General features: G+C 44.3%; 1 protein-coding gene and 1 long non-coding RNA gene across 2 annotated transcripts in view; both read right to left on the reverse strand.

Moving 5' to 3' along the window:
• Positions 1-25,725, reverse strand: part of TRIM54 (tripartite motif containing 54) — a 301,214-nt gene that overhangs the window by 87,771 nt on the left and 187,718 nt on the right. Inside the window, exon 7 of the mRNA XM_053709453.1 lies at positions 4,210-4,334. Coding sequence (XP_053565428.1) covers positions 4,210-4,334 — 125 coding nt within the window. The remainder of the gene's footprint in view (positions 1-4,209; positions 4,335-25,725) is intronic.
• Positions 812-4,201, reverse strand: LOC128655870 (uncharacterized). Its single transcript, XR_008401930.1, has 2 exons — positions 1,417-4,201; positions 812-1,360 (listed from the first exon to the last, which is right to left on the reverse strand). It is a non-coding gene; the product is annotated as an uncharacterized LOC128655870 (long non-coding RNA).

Consider the following 25,725-nt stretch of genomic DNA (forward strand, 5'->3'; position numbering starts at 1 on the left):
CATGGTATACAGTACTTATCATCTCCTCCTCCTATGACCTAAGTACTCCTCTGTCCCTCACATGATATACAGTACTTATCATCTCCTCCTCCTATGACCTACGTACTCCTCTGTCCCTCACATGGTATATACAGTACTTATCTCCTCCTATGACCTAAGTACACCTCTGTCCCTCGCATGATATACAGTACTTATCTCCTCCTCCTATGACCTACGTACTCCTCTGTCCCTCACATGGTATATACAGTACTTATCATCTCCTCCTATGACCTAAGTACACCTCTGTCCCTCACATGATATACAGTACTTATCATCTCCTACTCCTATGACCTACATACTCCTCTGTCCCTCACATGATATACAATCCTTATCTTCTCCTCCTATGACCTAAGTACTCCTCTGTCCCTCACATGATATACAGTACTTATCTCCTCCTCCTATGACCTAAGTACTCCTCTGTCCCTCACATGGTATACAATACTTATCATCTCCTCCTATGACCTACGTACTCCTCTGTCCCTCACATGATATACAGTACTTATCATCTCCTCCTATGACCGAAGTACACCTCTGTCCCTCACATGATATACAGTACTTATCATCTCCTCCTCCTATGACCTACGTACTCCTGTCCCTCACATGATATACAGTACTTATCATCTCCTCCTCCTATGACCTAAGTACACCTCTTTTTCTCACATGATATACAGTACTTATCTCCTCCTCCTCCTATGACCTAAGTACTCCTCTGCCCCTCACATGGTATACAGTACTTATCTCCTCCTCCTATGACCTACGTATTCCTCTGTCCCTCACATGGAATACAGTACTTATCTCTTCCTCCTATGACCTACGTACTCCTCTGTCCCTCACATGATATACAGTACTTATCATCTCCTCCTCCTATGACCTACATACTCCTCTGTCCCTCACATGATATACAATCCTTATCTCCTCCACCTATGACCTAAGTACAACTCTGTCCCTCACATGGTATACAGTACTTATCTCCTCCACCTATGATGTAAGATCTCCTCTGTCCCTCACATGGTATACAGTCCTGATTTGCTCCTCCTTTGACCTAAGTACTCCTCTGTCCCTCACATGGTATACAGTACTTATCTCCTCCACCTATGACCTAAGTACTCCTATGTTCCTCACATGGTATACAGTACTTATCTCCTGTGACTGAAGTACTCCTCTGTCCCTCACATGGTATAAAATACTTATCTCCTCCTCCTATGACATACGTACTCCTCTTTCCCTCACATGGTATACAGTCCTGATTTGCTCCTCCTTTGACCTAAGTACACCTCTGTTCCTCACATGGTATACAGTACTTATCTCCTCCTCCTATGACCTAAGTACTCTCCGTCCCTCACATGATAAACAGTACTTATCATCTCCTCCTATGACCTAAGTACAACTCTGTTCCTCACATGATATACAGTACTTATCTTCTCCTCCTATGACCCAAGTACAACTCTGTCCCTCACATGGTATACAGTACTTATCTCCTCCACCTATGATGTAAGAACTCCTCTGTCCCTCACATGGTATACAGTCCTGATTTGCACCTCCTTTGACCTAAGTACTCCTCTGTCCCTCACATGGTATACAGTACTTATCTCCTGTGACTGAAGTACTCCTCTGGTCCTCACATGTTATACAGTACTTATCTCCTCCTCCTATGACCTAAGTACTCTCTGTCCCTCACATGATATACAGTACTTATCTTCTCCTTCTATGACCCAAGTACAACTCTGTCTCTCACATGGTATACAGTACTTATCTCCTCCACCTATGATGTAAGAACTCCTCTGTCCCTCACATGGTATACAGTCCTGATTTGCACCTCCTTTGACCTAAGTACTCCTCTGTCCCTCACATGGTATACAGTACTTATCTCCTCCTATGACCTAAGTACAACTCTGTTCCTCACATGGTATACAGTACTTATCTCCTCCTATGACCTAAGTACAACTCTGTTCCTCGCATGGTATACAATACGTATCTCCTCCTCCTATGTCCTAAGTACACCTCTGTCCCTCACATGGTATACAATACGTATCTCCTCCTCCTATGACCTAAGTACACCTATGTCCCTCACATGGTATACAATACTTATCTCCTCCTCCTTTGACCTAAGTACTCCTCTGTCCCTCATATGGTATACAGTACTTATCTCCTCCTATGACCTAAGTACAACTCTGTTCCTCACATGGTATACAGTACTTATCTCCTCCTATGACCTAAGTACAACTCTGTTCCTCGCATGGTATACAGTACTTATCTCCTCCTCCTATGACCGAAGTTCTCCTCTGTCCCTCACATGGTATATACAGTCCTTATCTCCTCCTCCTATGACCTAAGTACACCACTGTCCCTCACATGGTATACAGTACTTATCTCCTCCTCCTATGACCTAAGTACACCTCTGTCCCTCACATGATATACAGTGCTGATCTCCTCCTCCTATGACCTAAGTACACCTCTGTCCCTAACATGATATACAGTACTTATCTCCTCCTCCTATGACCTACCTACTCCTGTCCCTCACATGATATACAGTACTTATCTCCTCCTCCTATGACCTAAGTACACCTCTTTTTCTCACATGATATACAGTACTTATCTCCTCCTCCTCCTATGACCTAAGTACTCCTCTGCCCCTCACATGGTATACAGTACTTATCTCCTCCTCCTATGACCTACGTACTCCTCTGTCCCTCACATGGTATACAGTACTTATCATCTCCTCCTCCTATGACCTACAAACTCCTCTGTCCCTCACATGATATACAATCCTTATCTCCTCCACCTATGACCTAAGTACAGTACTCCTCTGTCCCTCACATGGTATAAAATACTTATCTCCTCCTCCTATGACCTACGTACTCCTCTGTCCCTCACATGGTATACAGTACTTATCTCCTCCTCCTGTGACCTAAGTACTCAATGTCCCTCACATGATATACAGTACTTATCATCTCCTCCTATGACCTAAGTACAACTCTGTTCCTCATATGATATACAGTACTTATCTCCTCCACCTTTGATGTAATAACTCCTCTGTCCCTCACATGGTATACAGTCCTGATTTGCTCCTCTTTTGACCTAAGTACTCCTCTGTTCCTCACATGGTATACAGTACTTATCTCCTCCTATGACCTAAGTACAACTCTGTTCCTCGCATGGTATACAATACGTATCTCCTCCTCCTATGACCTAAGTACGCCTCTGTCCCTCACATGGTATACAATACGTATCTCCTCCTCCTATGACCTAAGTACACCTCTGTCCCTCACATGGTATACAGTACTTATCTCCTCCACCTATTATGTAAGAACTCCTCTGTCCCTCACATGGTATACAGTCCTGATTTGCTCCTCCTTTGACCTAAGTACTCCTCTGTCCCTCACATGGTATACAGTACTTATCTCCTCCTCCTATGACCTAAGTACTCTCTGTCCCTCACGTGGTACACATTACTTATCTCCTCCTCCTATGGCCTAAGTACATCTCTGTCCCTCACATGGTATACAGTACTTATCTCCTCCTATGACCTAAATACTCCTCTGTCCCTCACATGGTATACAATACTTATCTCCTCCTATGACCTAAGTACACCTCTGTTCCTCACATGGTATACAGTACTTATGTCCTCCTCCTATGACCTAAGTACAACTCTGTTCCTCACATGATATACAGTACTTATCTCCTCCTCTGACCTAAGTACACCTCTGTTCCTCACATGGTATACAGTACTTATGTCCTCCTCCTATGACCTAAGTACAACTCTGTTCCTCGCATGGTATACAGTACTTATCTCCTTCTCATATGACCTTAGCATATATAACTTACAAATATTTAGTTTTGACAAAACCAGTGATCCAGGAATCTCTGGCTCATCCCATTTATTTATTAGGTTCATGTAAGTACAGCTTGAATTCTTTACTTTTTTATGGCTTCTCTCCATCTACGTTTCATTCACTCTCAACTGCTCGTTTTCCATATCACTCATCCGTTCCACCGTTACTTATTGTAGTAATTAACCCTTATCAGTTACAAAAAGTGAAACGTCTTGACTTCCCTGCTACTGTGAGTCTAATTTCTGAATCTGTTTGATACAACCTCCTCCATTTCTATTGGATGAGGATTAAATATTTAAGTTTGAGACAGTTTATAATGTTCTCATTTCATCCTCACCTGTCTGGAAGTCTATAGTCCTCAGCATTTCAGACACAGTGTCTACGTTGATACTAAAGTGATCCATGTTCTCATAACCAGGGTCTGGTCGGTCTATCGTGGAGACTTTGGACATATCTGTGATCCTGCAGAAATAACATGAGAAACAAGCACAGGTAGAACTGTAGTCATGATGACACTGTGTAGTAGATCTTAACATCACATCTCTCCCTCCTGTCCATATCCCCATATGGGGGAGGGAAAGACACCATGTCACATGGCTTCTCCTGTCAGTGCCACTGTGTCACCATGAAAGGGAAGGAACAGAGACTACAAGTAACAACGACCCCTGTCTGTGACACTTTTCTGTGATACTGTTTCATCCTTTAAAGGGGTAATACAATTTATATTTCAATGCTCCATCATGTCTGTCACTGTTTTACTCTGTAGGAGGAGACAGGCTCCGTTTGACATAGCCCCCTTCCTCTCTCATAGCTCCCTATCTGTCTGTCTTAGCAAATAGGAGAAAGAAATTCAGTGTCATCTAACTGCATCCTTTATTTTCACTGTGTCACTCTGATGAGGAGAGACAAACTATGTCACATAATCCGTCCCGTGTCAACTGGCTGGGGTGGAACAAATTTGATGTCACATAGCTCAATCCTGTGTCACCCTGTGGGTTAAGGAGAGATAAAATGTCATATAATGTCTGCCTGTTTAATTATGCAGTGAAGGGACGTGTTCCTGGATCATTATGAAGAGGAGGGACAGACCCCACGTTACATAAACATATTGTGTTATTATGCAGGGGAGGTACAGACCCCACATCATAAACATCTTGTGTTATTGTGCAGGGAAGGGACAGAACCCACGTCACATAAACATCTTGTGTTATTATGCAAGGGAGGGACAGACCCCACGTCACAAAGATCTTGTGTTATTATGCAGCGGAGGGACAGACCCCACGTCACATAAACATCTTGTGTTATTGTGCAGGGAAGGGACAGAACCCACGTCACATAAACATCTTGTGTTATTGTGCAGGGAAGGGACAGAACCCACGTCACATAAACATCTTGTGTTATTATGCAAGGGAGGGACAGACCCCAAGTCACAAACATCTTGTGTTATTATAAAGCGGAGGGACAGACCCCACGTCACAAAAACATCTTGTGTTATTGTGCAGGGAAGGGACAGAACCCACGTCACATAAACATCTTGTGTTATTGTGCAGGGAAGGGACAGAACCCACGTCACATAAACATCTTGTGTTATTATGCAGGGGAGGGACAGACCCCACGTCACATAAACATCTTGTGTCATTGTGCAGGGAAGGGACAGACCCATGTCACATAAACATCTTGTGTTAATGTGCAGGGGAGGAACAGACCTCACGTCACAAACATCTTGTGTTATTATGTAGGGGAGGGACAGACCCCATGTCACATAAACATCTTGTGTTATTATGCAGGGGAGGGACAGACCTCACGTCACATAAACATCTTGTGTTATTATGCAGGGGAGGAACAGACCTCACGTCACATAAACATCTTGTGTTATTATGCAGGGGAGGGATAGACCTCACGTCACATAAACATTATATGTTATTATACAGGGGAGGGACAGACCTCACGTCACATAAACATCTTGTTTTATTATGCAGGGGAGGGACAGACCTCACGTCACATAAACATCTTGTGTTATTATGCAGGGGAGGGACAGACCTCACGTCACATAAACATTATATGTTATTATACAGGGGAGGGACAGACCTCACGTCACATAAACATCTTGTTTTATTATGCAGGGGAGGGACAGACCCAACGTCACATAAACATCTTGTGCTATTATGCAGGGGAGGGACAGACCCCATGTCACATAAACATCTTGTGTTATTATGCAGGGGAGAAACAGACCCCATGTCACATAAATATCTTGTGTTATTATGCAGGGGAGGGACAGACCCCACGTCACATAAACATCTTCTGTTATTATGCAGGGGAGGGACAGACCCCATGTCACATAAACATCTTGTGTTATTATGCAGTTGAGGGACAGACCTCACGTCACATAAACATCTTGTGTCATTGTGCAGGGGAGGGACAGACCCCACGTCACAAACATCTTCTGTTATTGTGCAGAGAAGGGACAGACCCCATGTCACATAAACATCTTGTGTTATTATGCAGGGGAGGAACAGACCTCACGTCACATAAACATCTTGTGTTATTATGCAGGGGAGGAACAGACCCCATGTCACATAAACATCTTGTGTTATTATGCAGGGGAGGAACAGACCTCACGTCACATAAACATCTTGTGTTATTATACAGGGGAGGGACAGACCCCACATCACATAAACATCTTGTGTTATTATACAGGGGAGGGACAGACCTCACGTCACATAAACATCATGTGTTATTATGCAGGGGAGGGACAGACCCCATGTCACATAAACATCTTGTGTTATTATGCAGGGGAGGGACAGACCCCATGTCACATAAACATCTTGTGTTAATATGCAGGGGAGGGACAGACCCCATGTCACATAAACTTTTTGTATTATTGTGCAGGGGAGGAACAGACCCCACGTCAGAAACATCTTGTGTTATTATTCAGGGGAGGGAGAGACCCCACGTCAGAAACATCTTGTGTTATTATGCAGGGGAGGGACAGACCCCACGTCACATAAAAACATCTTGTGTCATTGTGCAGGGAAGGGACAGACCCATGTCACATAAACATCTTGTGTTAATGTGCAGGGGAGGAACAGATCTCACGTCACATAAACATCTTGTGTTATTATGCAGGGGAGGGACAGACCTCACGTCACATAAACATCTTGTGTTATGCAGGGGAGGGACAGACCTCATGTCACATAAACATCTTCTGTTATTATGCAGGGGAGGAACAGACCTCATGTCACATAAACATCTTGTGTTAATGTGCAGGGGAGGGACAGACCTTATGTAACATAAACATGTTGTGTTATTATGCAGGGGAGGCACAAACCCCATGTCACATAAATATATTGTGTTATTATGCATGGGAGGGTCGTATTCCTAGATCATTATGCAGAGGAGGGACAGACCCCATGTCACAAACTTTTTGTATTATTGTGCAGGGGAGGAACAGACCCCACGTCAGAAACATCTTGTGTTATTATGCCGGGCAGGGACAGACCCCATGTCACATAAACATCTTCTGTTATTATGAAGGGGAGAAACAGACCCCATGTCACATAAACATCTTCTGTTATTATGAAGGGGAGGAACAGACCCCATGTCACATAAACATCTTGTGTTATTATGCGGGGGAGGGACAGACCTCACGTCACATAAACATCTTGTGTTATTATGCAGGGGAGGGACAGACCTCATGTCACATAAACATCTTGTGTTATTATGCAGGGGAGGGACAAACCCCATGTCACATAAATATATTGTGGTATTATGCATGGGAGGGTCGTATTCCTAGATCATTATGCAGAGGAGGGACAGACCCCATGTCACAAACTTTTTGTATTATTGTGCAGGGGAGGAACAGACCCCACGTCAGAAACATCTTGTGTTATTATGCCGGGCAGGGACAGACCCCATATCACATAAACATCTTCTGTTATTATGAAGGGGAGAAACAGACCCCATGTCACATAAACATCTTGTGTTATTATGCGGGGGAGGGACAGACCTCATGTCACATAAACATCTTGTGTTATTATGCAGGGGAGGAACAGACCCCATGTCACATAAATATCTTGTGTTATTATGCAGGGGAGGAACAGACCCCATGTCACATAAACATCTTGTGTTATTATGCAGGGGAGGGACAGACCCCATGTCACATAAACATCTTGTGTTATTATACAGGGGAGGGACAGACCCCATATCACATAAACATCTTGTGTTATTATACAGGGGAGGGACAGACCTCACGTCACATAAACATCATGTGTTATTATGCAGGGGAGGGACAGACCCCATGTCACATAAACATCTTGTGTTATTATGCAGGGGAGGGACAGACCCCAGGTCACATAAACATCTTGTGTTATTATGCAGGGGAGGGACAGACCTCACATAAACATCTTGTGTTATTATGCAGGGGAGGAACAGACCTCACGTCACATAAACATCTTGTGTTATTATGCAGGGGAGGAACAGACCTCACGTCACATAAACATCTTGTGCTATTATGCAGGGGAGGGACAGACCCCATGTCACATAAACATCTTGTGTTATTATGCAGGGGAGGGACAGACCTCACGTCACATAAACATCTTGTGTTATTATGCAGGGGAGGAACAGACCTCACGTCACATAAACATCTTGTGTTATTATGCAGGGGAGGAACAGACCTCACGTCACATAAACATCTTGTGTTATTATGCAGGGGAGGGACAGACCCCATGTCACATAAACATCTTGTGTTATTATGCAGGGGAGGGACAGACCCCACGTCACATAAACATCTTGTGTTATTATGCAGGGGAGGGACAGACCTCACATAAACATCTTGTGTTATTATGCAGGGGAGGAACAGACCTCACGTCACATAAACATCTTGTGTTATTATGCAGGGGAGGAACAGACCTCACGTCACATAAACATCTTGTGCTATTATGCAGGGGAGGGACAGACCCCATGTCACATAAACATCTTGTGTTATTATGCAGGGGAGGAACAGACCTCACGTCACATAAACATCTTGTGTTATTATGCAGGGGAGGAACAGACCTCACGTCACATAAACATCTTGTGTTATTATGCAGGGGAGGAACAGACCTCACGTCACATAAACATCTTGTGTTATTATGCAGGGGAGGGACAGACCCCATGTCACATAAACATCTTGTGTTATTATGCAGGGGAGGGACAGACCCCACGTCACATAAACATCTTGTGTTATTATGCAGGGGAGGGACAGACCTCACATAAACATCTTGTGTTATTATGCAGGGGAGGAACAGACCTCACGTCACATAAACATCTTGTGTTATTATGCAGGGGAGGGACAGACCTCACGTCACATAAACATCTTGTGTTATTATGCAGGGGAGGGACAGACCCCATGTCACATAAACATCTTGTGTTATTATGCAGGGGAGGGACAGACCCCATGTCACATAAACATCTTGTGTTATTATGCAGGGGAGGAACAGACCTCACGTCACATAAACATCTTGTGTTATTATGCAGGGGAGGACCAGACCTCACGTCACATAAACATCTTGTGTTATTATGCGGGGGAGGGACAGACCTCACGTCACATAAACATCTTGTGTTATTATGCAGGGGAGGGACAGACCCAACGTCACATAAACATCTTGTGTTATTATACAGGGGAGGAACAGACCTCACGTCACATAAACATCTTGTGTTATTATGCAGGGGAGGAACAGACCTCACGTCACATAAACATCTTGTGTTATTATGCAGGGGAGGAACAGACCTCACGTCACATAAACATCTTGTGTTATTATGCAGGGGAGGGACAGACCCCATGTCACGTAAACATCTTGTGTTATTATGCAGGGGAGGGACAGACCCAACGTCACATAAACACCTTGTGTTATTATATGCAGGGGAGGGACAGACCTCACGTCACATAACCATCTTGTGTTATTATATGCAGGGGAGGGACAGACCTCACGTCACATAAACATCTTGTGTTATTATGCAGGGGAGGAACAGACCTCACGTCACATAAACATCTTGTGTTATTATGCAGGGGAGGAACAGACCTCACGTCACATAAACATCTTGTGTTATTATGCGGGGGAGGAACAGACCTCACGTCACATAAACATCTTGTGTTATTATGCAGGGGAGGGACAGACCCCATGTCACATAAACATCTTGTGTTATTATGCAGGGGAGGAACAGACCTCACGTCACATAAACATCTTGTGTTATTATGCAGGAGAGGAACAGACCTCACGTCACATAAACATCTTGTGTTATTATGCGGGGGAGGGACAGACCCAACATCACATAAACATCTTGTGTTATTATACAGGGGAGGAACAGACCTCACGTCACATAAACATCTTGTGTTATTATGCAGGGGAGGAACAGACCTCACGTCACATAAACATCTTGTGTTATTATGCAGGGGAGGGACAGACCCCATGTCACGTAAACATCTTGTGTTATTATGCAGGGGAGGGACAGACCCAATGTCACATAAACATCTTGTGTTATTATATGCAGGGGAGGGACAGACCTCACGTCACATAAACATCTTGTGTTATTATATGCAGGGGAGGGACAGACCTCACGTCACATAAACATCTTGTGTTATTATGCAGGGGAGGTACAGACCTCACGTCACATAAACATCTTGTGTTATTATGCAGGGGAGGGACAGACCCCATGTCACATAAACATCTTGTGTTATTATGTAGGGGAGGTACAGACCCCACGTCACATAAACATCTTGTGTTATTATGCGGGGGAGGGACAGACCCCACGTCACATAAAAACATTTTGTGTCATTGTGCAGGGAAGGGACAGACCCATGTCACATAAACATCTTGTGTTAATGTGCAGGGGAGGAACAGAACTCACGTCACATAAACATCTTGTGTTATTATGCAGTGGAGGGACAGACCTCACATCACATAAACATCTTGTGTTATGCAGGGGAGGGACAGACCTCATGTAACAAACATCTTCTGTTATTATGCAGGGGAGGAACAGACCTCATGTCACATAAACATCTTGTGTTAATGTGCAGGGGAGGGACAGACCTCATGTCACATAAACATCTTGTGTTATTATGCAGGGGAGGGACAGACCTCATGTCACATAAACATCTTGTGTTATTATGCAGGGGAGGGACAAACCCCAAGTCACATAAATATATTGTGTTATTATGCATGGGAGGGTCGTATTCCTAGATCATTATGCAGAGGAGGGACAGATCCCATGTCACAAACTTTTTGTATTATTGTGCAGGGGAGGAACAGACCCCACGTCAGAAACATCTTGTGTTATTATGCAGGGGAGGGACAGACCCCACGTCACATAAAAACATCTTGTGTCATTGTGCAGGGAAGGGACAGACCCATGTCACATAAACATCTTGTGTTAATGTGCAGGGGAGGAACAGATCTCACGTCACATAAACATCTTGTGTTATTATGCAGGGGAGGGACAGACCTCACGTCACATAAACATCTTGTGTTATGCAGGGGAGGGACAGACCTCATGTCACATAAACATCTTCTGTTATTATGCAGGGGAGGAACAGACCTCATGTCACATAAACATCTTGTGTTAATGTGCAGGGGAGGGACAGACCTTATGTAACATAAACATCTTGTGTTATTATGCAGGGGAGGCACAAACCCCATGTCACATAAATATATTGTGTTATTATGCATGGGAGGGTCGTATTCCTAGATCATTATGCAGAGGAGGGACAGACCCCATGTCACAAACTTTTTGTATTATTGTGCAGGGGAGGAACAGACCCCACGTCAGAAACATCTTGTGTTATTATGCCGGGCAGGGACAGACCCCATGTCACATAAACATCTTCTGTTATTATGAAGGGGAGAAACAGACCCCATGTCACATAAACATCTTCTGTTATTATGAAGGGGAGGAACAGACCCCATGTCACATAAACATCTTGTGTTATTATGCGGGGGAGGGACAGACCTCACGTCACATAAACATCTTGTGTTATTATGCAGGGGAGGGACAGACCTCATGTCACATAAACATCTTGTGTTATTATGCAGGGGAGGGACAAACCCCATGTCACATAAATATATTGTGGTATTATGCATGGGAGGGTCGTATTCCTAGATCATTATGCAGAGGAGGGACAGACCCCATGTCACAAACTTTTTGTATTATTGTGCAGGGGAGGAACAGACCCCACGTCAGAAACATCTTGTGTTATTATGCCGGGCAGGGACAGACCCCATATCACATAAACATCTTCTGTTATTATGAAGGGGAGAAACAGACCCCATGTCACATAAACATCTTGTGTTATTATGCGGGGGAGGGACAGACCTCATGTCACATAAACATCTTGTGTTATTATGCAGGGGAGGAACAGACCCCATGTCACATAAATATCTTGTGTTATTATGCAGGGGAGGAACAGACCCCATGTCACATAAACATCTTGTGTTATTATGCAGGGGAGGGACAGACCCCATGTCACATAAACATCTTGTGTTATTATACAGGGGAGGGACAGACCCCATATCACATAAACATCTTGTGTTATTATACAGGGGAGGGACAGACCTCACGTCACATAAACATCATGTGTTATTATGCAGGGGAGGGACAGACCCCATGTCACATAAACATCTTGTGTTATTATGCAGGGGAGGGACAGACCCCAGGTCACATAAACATCTTGTGTTATTATGCAGGGGAGGGACAGACCTCACATAAACATCTTGTGTTATTATGCAGGGGAGGAACAGACCTCACGTCACATAAACATCTTGTGTTATTATGCAGGGGAGGAACAGACCTCACGTCACATAAACATCTTGTGCTATTATGCAGGGGAGGGACAGACCCCATGTCACATAAACATCTTGTGTTATTATGCAGGGGAGGGACAGACCCCATGTCACATAAACATCTTGTGTTATTATGCAGGGGAGGGACAGACCTCACGTCACATAAACATCTTGTGTTATTATGCAGGGGAGGAACAGACCTCACGTCACATAAACATCTTGTGTTATTATGCAGGGGAGGAACAGACCTCACGTCACATAAACATCTTGTGTTATTATGCGGGGGAGGGACAGACCTCACGTCACATAAACATCTTGTGTTATTATGCAGGGGAGGGACAGACCCAACATCACATAAACATCTTGTGTTATTATACAGGGGAGGAACAGACCTCACGTCACATAAACATCTTGTGTTATTATGCAGGGGAGGAACAGACCCCATGTCACATAAACATCTTGTGTTATTATGCAGGGGAGGAACAGACCTCACGTCACATAAACATCTTGTGTTATTATGCAGGGGAGGAACAGACCTCACGTCACATAAACATCTTGTGTTATTATGCAGTGGAGGAACAGACCTCACGTCACATAAACATCTTGTGTTATTATGCAGGGGAGGGACAGACCCCATGTCACATAAACATCTTGTGTTATTATGCAGGGGAGGGACAGACCCCACGTCACATAAACATCTTGTGTTATTATGCAGGGGAGGGACAGACCTCACATAAACATCTTGTGTTATTATGCAGGGGAGGAACAGACCTCACGTCACATAAACATCTTGTGTTATTATGCAGGGGAGGGACAGACCTCACGTCACATAAACATCTTGTGTTATTATGCAGGGGAGGGACAGACCCCATGTCACATAAACATCTTGTGTTATTATGCAGGGGAGGGACAGACCCCATGTCACATAAACATCTTGTGTTATTATGCAGGGGAGGAACAGACCTCACGTCACATAAACATCTTGTGTTATTATGCAGGGGAGGACCAGACCTCACGTCACATAAACATCTTGTGTTATTATGCAGGGGAGGAACAGACCTCACGTCACATAAACATCTTGTGTTATTATGCAGGGGAGGAACAGACCTCACGTCACATAAACATCTTGTGTTATTATGCAGGGGAGGAACAGACCTCACGTCACATAAACATCTTGTGTTATTATGCAGGGGAGGGACAGACCCCATGTCACATAAACATCTTGTGTTATTATGCAGGGGAGGGACAGACCCAACGTCACATAAACACCTTGTGTTATTATATGCAGGGGAGGGACAGACCTCACGTCACATAACCATCTTGTGTTATTATATGCAGGGGAGGGACAGACCTCACGTCACATAAACATCTTGTGTTATTATGCAGGGGAGGAACAGACCTCACGTCACATAAACATCTTGTGTTATTATGCAGGGGAGGAACAGACCTCACGTCACATAAACATCTTGTGTTATTATGCAGGGGAGGAACAGACCTCACGTCACATAAACATCTTGTGTTATTATGCAGGGGAGGGACAGACCCCATGTCACATAAACATCTTGTGTTATTATGCAGGGGAGGAACAGACCTCACGTCACATAAACATCTTGTGTTATTATGCAGGGGAGGAACAGACCTCACGTCACATAAACATCTTGTGTTATTATGCGGGGGAGGGACAGACCCAACGTCACATAAACATCTTGTGTTATTATACAGGGGAGGAACAGACCTCACGTCACATAAACATCTTGTGTTATTATGCAGGGGAGGAACAGACCTCACGTCACATAAACATCTTGTGTTATTATGCAGGGGAGGGACAGACCCCATGTCACATAAACATCTTGTGTTATTATGCAGGGGAGGGACAGACCCAACGTCACATAAACACCTTGTGTTATTATATGCAGGGGAGGGACAGACCTCACGTCACATAAACATCTTGTGTTATTATATGCAGGGGAGGGACAGACCTCACGTCACATAAACATCTTGTGTTATTATGCAGGGGAGGAACAGACCTCACGTCACATAAACATCTTGTGTTATTATGCAGGGGAGGGACAGACCCCACGTCACATAAACATCTTGTGTTATTATGCAGGGGAGGGACAGACCCCACGTCACATAAACATCTTGTGTTATTATGCGGGGGAGGGACAGACCCCACGTCACATAAAAACATTTTGTGTCATTGTGCAGGGAAGGGACAGACCCATGTCACATAAACATCTTGTGTTAATGTGCAGGGGAGGAACAGATCTCACGTCACATAAACATCTTGTGTTATTATGCAGTGGAGGGACAGACCTCACATCACATAAACATCTTGTGTTATGCAGGGGAGGGACAGACCTCATGTAACAAACATCTTCTGTTATTATGCAGGGGAGGAACAGACCTCATGTCACATAAACATCTTGTGTTAATGTGCAGGGGAGGGACAGACCTCATGTCACATAAACATCTTGTGTTATTATGCAGGGGAGGGACAGACCTCATGTCACATAAACATCTTGTGTTATTATGCAGGGGAGGGACAAACCCCAAGTCACATAAATATATTGTGTTATTATGCATGGGAGGGTCGTATTCCTAGATCATTATGCAGAGGAGGGACAGATCCCATGTCACAAACTTTTTGTATTATTGTGCAGGGGAGGAACAGACCCCACGTCAGAAACATCTTGTGTTATTATGCAGGGGAGGGACAGACCCCATGTCACATAAACATCTTCTGTTATTATGAAGGGGAGGAACAGACCGCATGTCACATAAACATCTTCTGTTATTATGAAGGGGAGGAACAGACCCCATGTCACATAAACATCTTGTGTTATTATGCGGGGGAGGGACAGACCTCACGTCACATAAACATCTTGTGTTATTATGCAGGGGAGGGACAGACCCAACGTCACATAAACATCTTGTGTTATTATACAGGGGAGGAACAGACCTCACGTCACATAAACATCTTGTGTTATTATGCAGGGGAGGAACAGACCTCACGTCACAAACATCTTTTGTTATTATGCAGGGGAGGAACAGACCTCACGTCACATAAACATCTTGTGTTATTATGCAGGGGAGGAACAGACCTCACGTCACATAAACATCTTGTGTTATTATGCAGGGGAGGGACAGACCCCATGTCACGTAAACATCTTGTGTTATTATGCAGGGGAGGGACAGACCCAACGTCACATAAACACCTTGTGTTATTATATGCAGGGGAGGGACAGACCTCACGTCACATAACCATCTTGTGTTATTATGCGGGGGAGGAACAGACCTCACGTCACATAAACATCTTGTGTTATTATGCAGGGGAGGAACAGACCTCACGTCACATAAACATCTTGTGTTATTATGCAGGGGAGGAACAGACCTCACGTCACATAAACATCTTGTGTTATTATGCGGGGGAGGAACAGACCTCACGTCACATAAACATCTTGTGTTATTATGCAGGGGAGGGACAGACCCCATGTCACATAAACATCTTGTGTTATTATGCAGGGGAGGAACAGACCTCACGTCACATAAACATCTTGTGTTATTATGCAGGAGAGGAACAGACCTCACGTCACATAAACATCTTGTGTTATTATGCGGGGGAGGGACAGACCCAACATCACATAAACATCTTGTGTTATTATACAGGGGAGGAACAGACCTCACGTCACATAAACATCTTGTGTTATTATGCAGGGGAGGAACAGACCTCACGTCACATAAACATCTTGTGTTATTATGCAGGGGAGGGACAGACCCCATGTCACGTAAACATCTTGTGTTATTATGCAGGGGAGGGACAGACCCAACGTCACATAAACATCTTGTGTTATTATATGCAGGGGAGGGACAGACCTCACGTCACATAAACATCTTGTGTTATTATATGCAGGGGAGGGACAGACCTCACGTCACATAAACATCTTGTGTTATTATGCAGGGGAGGAACAGACCTCACGTCACATAAACATCTTGTGTTATTATGCAGGGGAGGAACAGACCTCACGTCACATAAACATCTTGTGTTATTATGCGGGGGAGGAACAGACCTCACGTCACATAAACATCTTGTGTTATTATGCAGAGGAGGGACAAACCCCATGTCACAAACTTTTTGTATTATTGTGCAGGGGAGGAACAGACCCCACGTCAGAAACATCTTGTGTTATTATGCCGGGCAGGGACAGACCCCATATCACATAAACATCTTCTGTTATTATGAAGGGGAGAAACAGACCCCATGTCACATAAACATCTTGTGTTATTATGCGGGGGAGGGACAGACCTCATGTCACATAAACATCTTGTGTTATTATGCAGGGGAGGAACAGACCCCATGTCACATAAATATCTTGTGTTATTATGCAGGGGAGGAACAGACCCCATGTCACATAAACATCTTGTGTTATTATGCAGGGGAGGGACAGACCCCATGTCACATAAACATCTTGTGTTATTATACAGGGGAGGGACAGACCCCATATCACATAAACATCTTGTGTTATTATGCAGGGGAGGGACAGACCTCACGTCACATAAACATCTTGTGTTATTATGCAGGGGAGGGACAGACCCCATGTCACATAAACATCTTGTGTTATTATGCAGGGGAGGGACAGACCCCAGGTCACATAAACATCTTGTGTTATTATGCAGGGGAGGGACAGACCTCACATAAACATCTTGTGTTATTATGCAGGGGAGGAACAGACCTCACGTCACATAAACATCTTGTGTTATTATGCAGGGGAGGAACAGACCTCACGTCACATAAACATCTTGTGCTATTATGCAGGGGAGGGACAGACCCCATGTCACATAAACATCTTGTGTTATTATGCAGGGGAGGGACAGACCCCATGTCACATAAACATCTTGTGTTATTATGCAGGGGAGGGACAGACCTCACGTCACATAAACATCTTGTGTTATTATGCAGGGGAGGAACAGACCTCACGTCACATAAACATCTTGTGTTATTATGCAGGGGAGGAACAGACCTCACGTCACATAAACATCTTGTGTTATTATGCGGGGGAGGGACAGACCTCACGTCACATAAACATCTTGTGTTATTATGCAGGGGAGGGACAGACCCAACATCACATAAACATCTTGTGTTATTATACAGGGGAGGAACAGACCTCACGTCACATAAACATCTTGTGTTATTATGCAGGGGAGGAACAGACCCCATGTCACATAAACATCTTGTGTTATTATGCAGGGGAGGGACAGACCTCACGTCACATAAACATCTTGTGTTATTATGCAGGGGAGGAACAGACCTCACGTCACATAAACATCTTGTGTTATTATGCAGTGGAGGAACAGACCTCACGTCACATAAACATCTTGTGTTATTATGCAGGGGAGGGACAGACCCCATGTCACATAAACATCTTGTGTTATTATGCAGGGGAGGGACAGACCCCACGTCACATAAACATCTTGTGTTATTATGCAGGGGAGGGACAGACCTCACATAAACATCTTGTGTTATTATGCAGGGGAGGAACAGACCTCACGTCACATAAACATCTTGTGTTATTATGCAGGGGAGGGACAGACCTCACGTCACATAAACATCTTGTGTTATTATGCAGGGGAGGGACAGACCCCATGTCACATAAACATCTTGTGTTATTATGCAGGGGAGGGACAGACCCCACGTCACATAAACATCTTGTGTTATTATGCAGGGGAGGAACAGACCTCACGTCACATAAACATCTTGTGTTATTATGCAGGGGAGGACCAGACCTCACGTCACATAAACATCTTGTGTTATTATGCAGGGGAGGAACAGACCTCACGTCACATAAACATCTTGTGTTATTATGCAGGGGAGGAACAGACCTCACGTCACATAAACATCTTGTGTTATTATGCAGGGGAGGAACAGACCTCACGTCACATAAACATCTTGTGTTATTATGCAGGGGAGGGACAGACCCCATGTCACGTAAACATCTTGTGTTATTATGCAGGGGAGGGACAGACCCAACGTCACATAAACACCTTGTGTTATTATATGCAGGGGAGGGACAGACCTCACGTCACATAACCATCTTGTGTTATTATATGCAGGGGAGGGACAGACCTCACGTCACATAAACATCTTGTGTTATTATGCAGGGGAGGAACAGACCTCACGTCACATAAACATCTTGTGTTATTATGCAGGGGAGGGACAGACCTCACGTCACATAAACATCTTGTGTTATTATGCGGGGGAGGAACAGACCTCACGTCACATAAACATCTTGTGTTATTATGCAGGGGAGGGACAGACCCCATGTCACATAAACATCTTGTGTTATTATGCAGGGGAGGAACAGACCTCACGTCACATAAACATCTTGTGTTATTATGCAGGAGAGGAACAGACCTCACGTCACATAAACATCTTGTGTTATTATGCGGGGGAGGGACAGACCCAACATCACATAAACATCTTGTGTTATTATACAGGGGAGGAACAGACCTCACGTCACATAAACATCTTGTGTTATTATGCAGGGGAGGAACAGACCTCACGTCACATAAACATCTTGTGTTATTATGCAGGGGAGGTACAGACCCCATGTCACTTAAACATCTTGTGTTATTATGCAGGGGAGGGACAGACCCAACGTCACATAAACATCTTGTGTTATTATATGCAGGGGAGGGACAGACCTCACGTCACATAAACATCTTGTGTTATTATATGCAGGGGAGGGACAGACCTCACGTCACATAAACATCTTGTGTTATTATGCAGGGGAGGAACAGACCTCACGTCACATAAACATCATGTGTTATTATGCAGGGGAGGGACAGACCCCATGTCACATAAACATCTTGTGTTATTATGTAGGGGAGGGACAGACCCCACGTCACATAAACATCTTGTGTTATTATGCGGGGGAGGGACAGACCCCACGTCACATAAAAACATTTTGTGTCATTGTGCAGGGAAGGGACAGACCCATGTCACATAAACATCTTGTGTTAATGTGCAGGGGAGGAACAGATCTCACGTCACATAAACATCTTGTGTTATTATGCAGTGGAGGGACAGACCTCACATCACATAAACATCTTGTGTTATGCAGGGGAGGGACAGACCTCATGTAACAAACATCTTCTGTTATTATGCAGGGGAGGAACAGACCTCATGTCACATAAACATCTTGTGTTAATGTGCAGGGGAGGGACAGACCTCATGTCACATAAACATCTTGTGTTATTATGCAGGGGAGGGACAGACCTCATGTCACATAAACATCTTGTGTTATTATGCAGGGGAGGGACAAACCCCAAGTCACATAAATATATTGTGTTATTATGCATGGGAGGGTCGTATTCCTAGATCATTATGCAGAGGAGGGACAGATCCCATGTCACAAACTTTTTGTATTATTGTGCAGGGGAGGAACAGACCCCACGTCAGAAACATCTTGTGTTATTATGCAGGGGAGGGACAGACCCCATGTCACATAAACATCTTCTGTTATTATGAAGGGGAGGAACAGACCGCATGTCACATAAACATCTTCTGTTATTATGAAGGGGAGGAACAGACCCCATGTCACATAAACATCTTGTGTTATTATGCGGGGGAGGGACAGACCTCACGTCACATAAACATCTTGTGTTATTATGCAGGGGAGGGACAGACCCAACGTCACATAAACATCTTGTGTTATTATACAGGGGAGGAACAGACCTCACGTCACATAAACATCTTGTGTTATTATGCAGGGGAGGAACAGACCTCACGTCACAAACATCTTTTGTTATTATGCAGGGGAGGAACAGACCTCACGTCACATAAACATCTTGTGTTATTATGCAGGGGAGGAACAGACCTCACGTCACATAAACATCTTGTGTTATTATGCAGGGGAGGGACAGACCCCATGTCACGTAAACATCTTGTGTTATTATGCAGGGGAGGGACAGACCCAACGTCACATAAACACCTTGTGTTATTATATGCAGGGGAGGGACAGACCTCACGTCACATAACCATCTTGTGTTATTATGCGGGGGAGGAACAGACCTCACGTCACATAAACATCTTGTGTTATTATGCAGGGGAGGAACAGACCTCACGTCACATAAACATCTTGTGTTATTATGCAGGGGAGGAACAGACCTCACGTCACATAAACATCTTGTGTTATTATGCGGGGGAGGAACAGACCTCACGTCACATAAACATCTTGTGTTATTATGCAGGGGAGGGACAGACCCCATGTCACATAAACATCTTGTGTTATTATGCAGGGGAGGAACAGACCTCACGTCACATAAACATCTTGTGTTATTATGCAGGAGAGGAACAGACCTCACGTCACATAAACATCTTGTGTTATTATGCGGGGGAGGGACAGACCCAACATCACATAAACATCTTGTGTTATTATACAGGGGAGGAACAGACCTCACGTCACATAAACATCTTGTGTTATTATGCAGGGGAGGAACAGACCTCACGTCACATAAACATCTTGTGTTATTATGCAGGGGAGGGACAGACCCCATGTCACGTAAACATCTTGTGTTATTATGCAGGGGAGGGACAGACCCAACGTCACATAAACATCTTGTGTTATTATATGCAGGGGAGGGACAGACCTCACGTCACATAAACATCTTGTGTTATTATATGCAGGGGAGGGACAGACCTCACGTCACATAAACATCTTGTGTTATTATGCAGGGGAGGAACAGACCTCACGTCACATAAACATCTTGTGTTATTATGCAGGGGAGGAACAGACCTCACGTCACATAAACATCTTGTGTTATTATGCGGGGGAGGAACAGACCTCACGTCACATAAACATCTTGTGTTATTATGCAGGGGAGGGACAGACCCCATGTCACATAAACATCTTGTGTTATTATGCAGGGGAGGAACAGACCTCACGTCACATAAACATCTTGTGTTATTATGCAGGAGAGGAACAGACCTCACGTCACATAAACATCTTGTGTTATTATGCGGGGGAGGGACAGACCCAACATCACATAAACATCTTGTGTTATTATACAGGGGAGGAACAGACCTCACGTCACATAAACATCTTGTGTTATTATGCAGGGGAGGAACAGACCTCACGTCACATAAACATCTTGTGTTATTATGCAGGGGAGGGACAGACCCCATGTCACGTAAACATCTTGTGTTATTATGCAGGGGAGGGACAGACCCAATGTCACATAAACATCTTGTGTTATTATATGCAGGGGAGGGACAGACCTCACGTCACATAAACATCTTGTGTTATTATATGCAGGGGAGGGACAGACCTCACGTCACATAAACATCTTGTGTTATTATGCAGGGGAGGAACAGACCTCACGTCACATAAACATCTTGTGTTATTATGCAGGGGAGGGACAGACCCCATGTCACATAAACATCTTGTGTTATTATGTAGGGGAGGGACAGACCCCACGTCACATAAACATCTTGTGTTATTATGCGGGGGAGGGACAGACCCCACGTCACATAAAAACATTTTGTGTCATTGTGCAGGGAAGGGACAGACCCATGTCACATAAACATCTTGTGTTAATGTGCAGGGGAGGAACAGATCTCACGTCACATAAACATCTTGTGTTATTATGCAGTGGAGGGACAGACCTCACATCACATAAACATCTTGTGTTATGCAGGGGAGGGACAGACCTCATGTAACAAACATCTTCTGTTATTATGCAGGGGAGGAACAGACCTCATGTCACATAAACATCTTGTGTTAATGTGCAGGGGAGGGACAGACCTCATGTCACATAAACATCTTGTGTTATTATGCAGGGGAGGGACAGACCTCATGTCACATAAACATCTTGTGTTATTATGCAGGGGAGGGACAAACCCCAAGTCACATAAATATATTGTGTTATTATGCATGGGAGGGTCGTATTCCTAGATCATTATGCAGAGGAGGGACAGATCCCATGTCACAAACTTTTTGTATTATTGTGCAGGGGAGGAACAGACCCCACGTCAGAAACATCTTGTGTTATTATGCAGGGGAGGGACAGACCCCACGTCACATAAAAACATCTTGTGTCATTGTGCAGGGAAGGGACAGACCCATGTCACATAAACATCTTGTGTTAATGTGCAGGGGAGGAACAGATCTCACGTCACATAAACATCTTGTGTTATTATGCAGGGGAGGGACAGACCTCACGTCACATAAACATCTTGTGTTATGCAGGGGAGGGACAGACCTCATGTCACATAAACATCTTCTGTTATTATGCAGGGGAGGAACAGACCTCATGTCACATAAACATCTTGTGTTAATGTGCAGGGGAGGGACAGACCTTATGTAACATAAACATCTTGTGTTATTATGCAGGGGAGGCACAAACCCCATGTCACAAAATATATTGTGTTATTATGCATGGGAGGGTCGTATTCCTAGATCATTATGCAGAGGAGGGACAGACCCCATGTCACAAACTTTTTGTATTATTGTGCAGGGGAGGAACAGACCCCACGTCAGAAACATCTTGTGTTATTATGCCGGGCAGGGACAGACCCCATGTCACATAAACATCTTCTGTTATTATGAAGGGGAGAAACAGACCCCATGTCACATAAACATCTTCTGTTATTATGAAGGGGAGGAACAGACCCCATGTCACATAAACATCTTGTGTTATTATGCGGGGGAGGGACAGACCTCACGTCACATAAACATCTTGTGTTATTATGCAGGGGAGGGACAGACCTCATGTCACATAAACATCTTGTGTTATTATGCAGGGGAGGGACAAACCCCATGTCACATAAATATATTGTGGTATTATGCATGGGAGGGTCGTATTCCTAGATCATTATGCAGAGGAGGGACAGACCCCATGTCACAAACTTTTTGTATTATTGTGCAGGGGAGGAACAGACCCCACGTCAGAAACATCTTGTGTTATTATGCCGGGCAGGGACAGACCCCATATCACATAAACATCTTCTGTTATTATGAAGGGGAGAAACAGACCCCATGTCACATAAACATCTTGTGTTATTATGCGGGGGAGGGACAGACCTCATGTCACATAAACATCTTGTGTTATTATGCAGGGGAGGAACAGACCCCATGTCACATAAACATCTTGTGTTATTATGCAGGGGAGGAACAGACCCCATGTCACATAAACATCTTGTGTTATTATGCAGGGGAGGGACAGACCCCATGTCACATAAACATCTTGTGTTATTATACAGGGGAGGGACAGACCCCATATCACATAAACATCTTGTGTTATTATACAGGGGAGGGACAGACCTCACGTCACATAAACATCATGTGTTATTATGCAGGGGAGGGACAGACCCCATGTCACATAAACATCTTGTGTTATTATGCAGGGGAGGGACAGACCCCAGGTCACATAAACATCTTGTGTTATTATGCAGGGGAGGGACAGACCTCACATAAACATCTTGTGTTATTATGCAGGGGAGGAACAGACCTCACGTCACATAAACATCTTGTGTTATTATGCAGGGGAGGAACAGACCTCACGTCACATAAACATCTTGTGATATTATGCAGGGGAGGGACAGACCCCATGTCACATAAACATCTTGTGTTATTATGCAGGGGAGGGACAGACCCCATGTCACATAAACATCTTGTGTTATTATGCAGGGGAGGGACAGACCTCACGTCACATAAACATCTTGTGTTATTATGCAGGGGAGGAACAGACCTCACGTCACATAAACATCTTGTGTTATTATGCAGGGGAGGAACAGACCTCACGTCACATAAACATCTTGTGTTATTATGCGGGGGAGGGACAGACCTCACGTCACATAAACATCTTGTGTTATTATGCAGGGGAGGGACAGACCCAACATCACATAAACATCTTGTGTTATTATACAGGGGAGGAACAGACCTCACGTCACATAAACATCTTGTGTTATTATGCAGGGGAGGAACAGACCCCATGTCACATAAACATCTTGTGTTATTATGCAGGGGAGGAACAGACCTCACGTCACATAAACATCTTGTGTTATTATGCAGGGGAGGAACAGACCTCACGTCACATAAACATCTTGTGTTATTATGCAGTGGAGGAACAGACCTCACGTCACATAAACATCTTGTGTTATTATGCAGGGGAGGGACAGACCCCATGTCACATAAACATCTTGTGTTATTATGCAGGGGAGGGACAGACCCCACGTCACATAAACATCTTGTGTTATTATGCAGGGGAGGGACAGACCTCACATAAACATCTTGTGTTATTATGCAGGGGAGGAACAGACCTCACGTCACATAAACATCTTGTGTTATTATGCAGGGGAGGGACAGACCTCACGTCACATAAACATCTTGTGTTATTATGCAGGGGAGGGACAGACCTCATGTCACATAAACATCTTGTGTTATTATGCAGGGGAGGGACAGACCCCATGTCACATAAACATCTTGTGTTATTATGCAGGGGAGGAACAGACCTCACGTCACATAAACATCTTGTGTTATTATGCAGGGGAGGACCAGACCTCACGTCACATAAACATCTTGTGTTATTATGCAGGGGAGGAACAGACCTCACGTCACATAAACATCTTGTGTTATTATGCAGGGGAGGAACAGACCTCACGTCACATAAACATCTTGTGTTATTATGCAGGGGAGGAACAGACCTCACGTCACATAAACATCTTGTGTTATTATGCAGGGGAGGGACAGACCCCATGTCACGTAAACATCTTGTGTTATTATGCAGGGGAGGGACAAACCCAACGTCACATAAACACCTTGTGTTATTATATGCAGGGGAGGGACAGACCTCACGTCACATAACCATCTTGTGTTATTATATGCAGGGGAGGGACAGACCTCACGTCACATAAACATCTTGTGTTATTATGCAGGGGAGGAACAGACCTCACGTCACATAAACATCTTGTGTTATTATGCAGGGGAGGAACAGACCTCACGTCACATAAACATCTTGTGTTATTATGCGGGGGAGGAACA

This window comes from Bombina bombina, chromosome 4 (genome assembly GCF_027579735.1).
Source record: "Bombina bombina isolate aBomBom1 chromosome 4, aBomBom1.pri, whole genome shotgun sequence".
Classification (NCBI taxonomy): domain Eukaryota; kingdom Metazoa; phylum Chordata; class Amphibia; order Anura; family Bombinatoridae; genus Bombina; species Bombina bombina.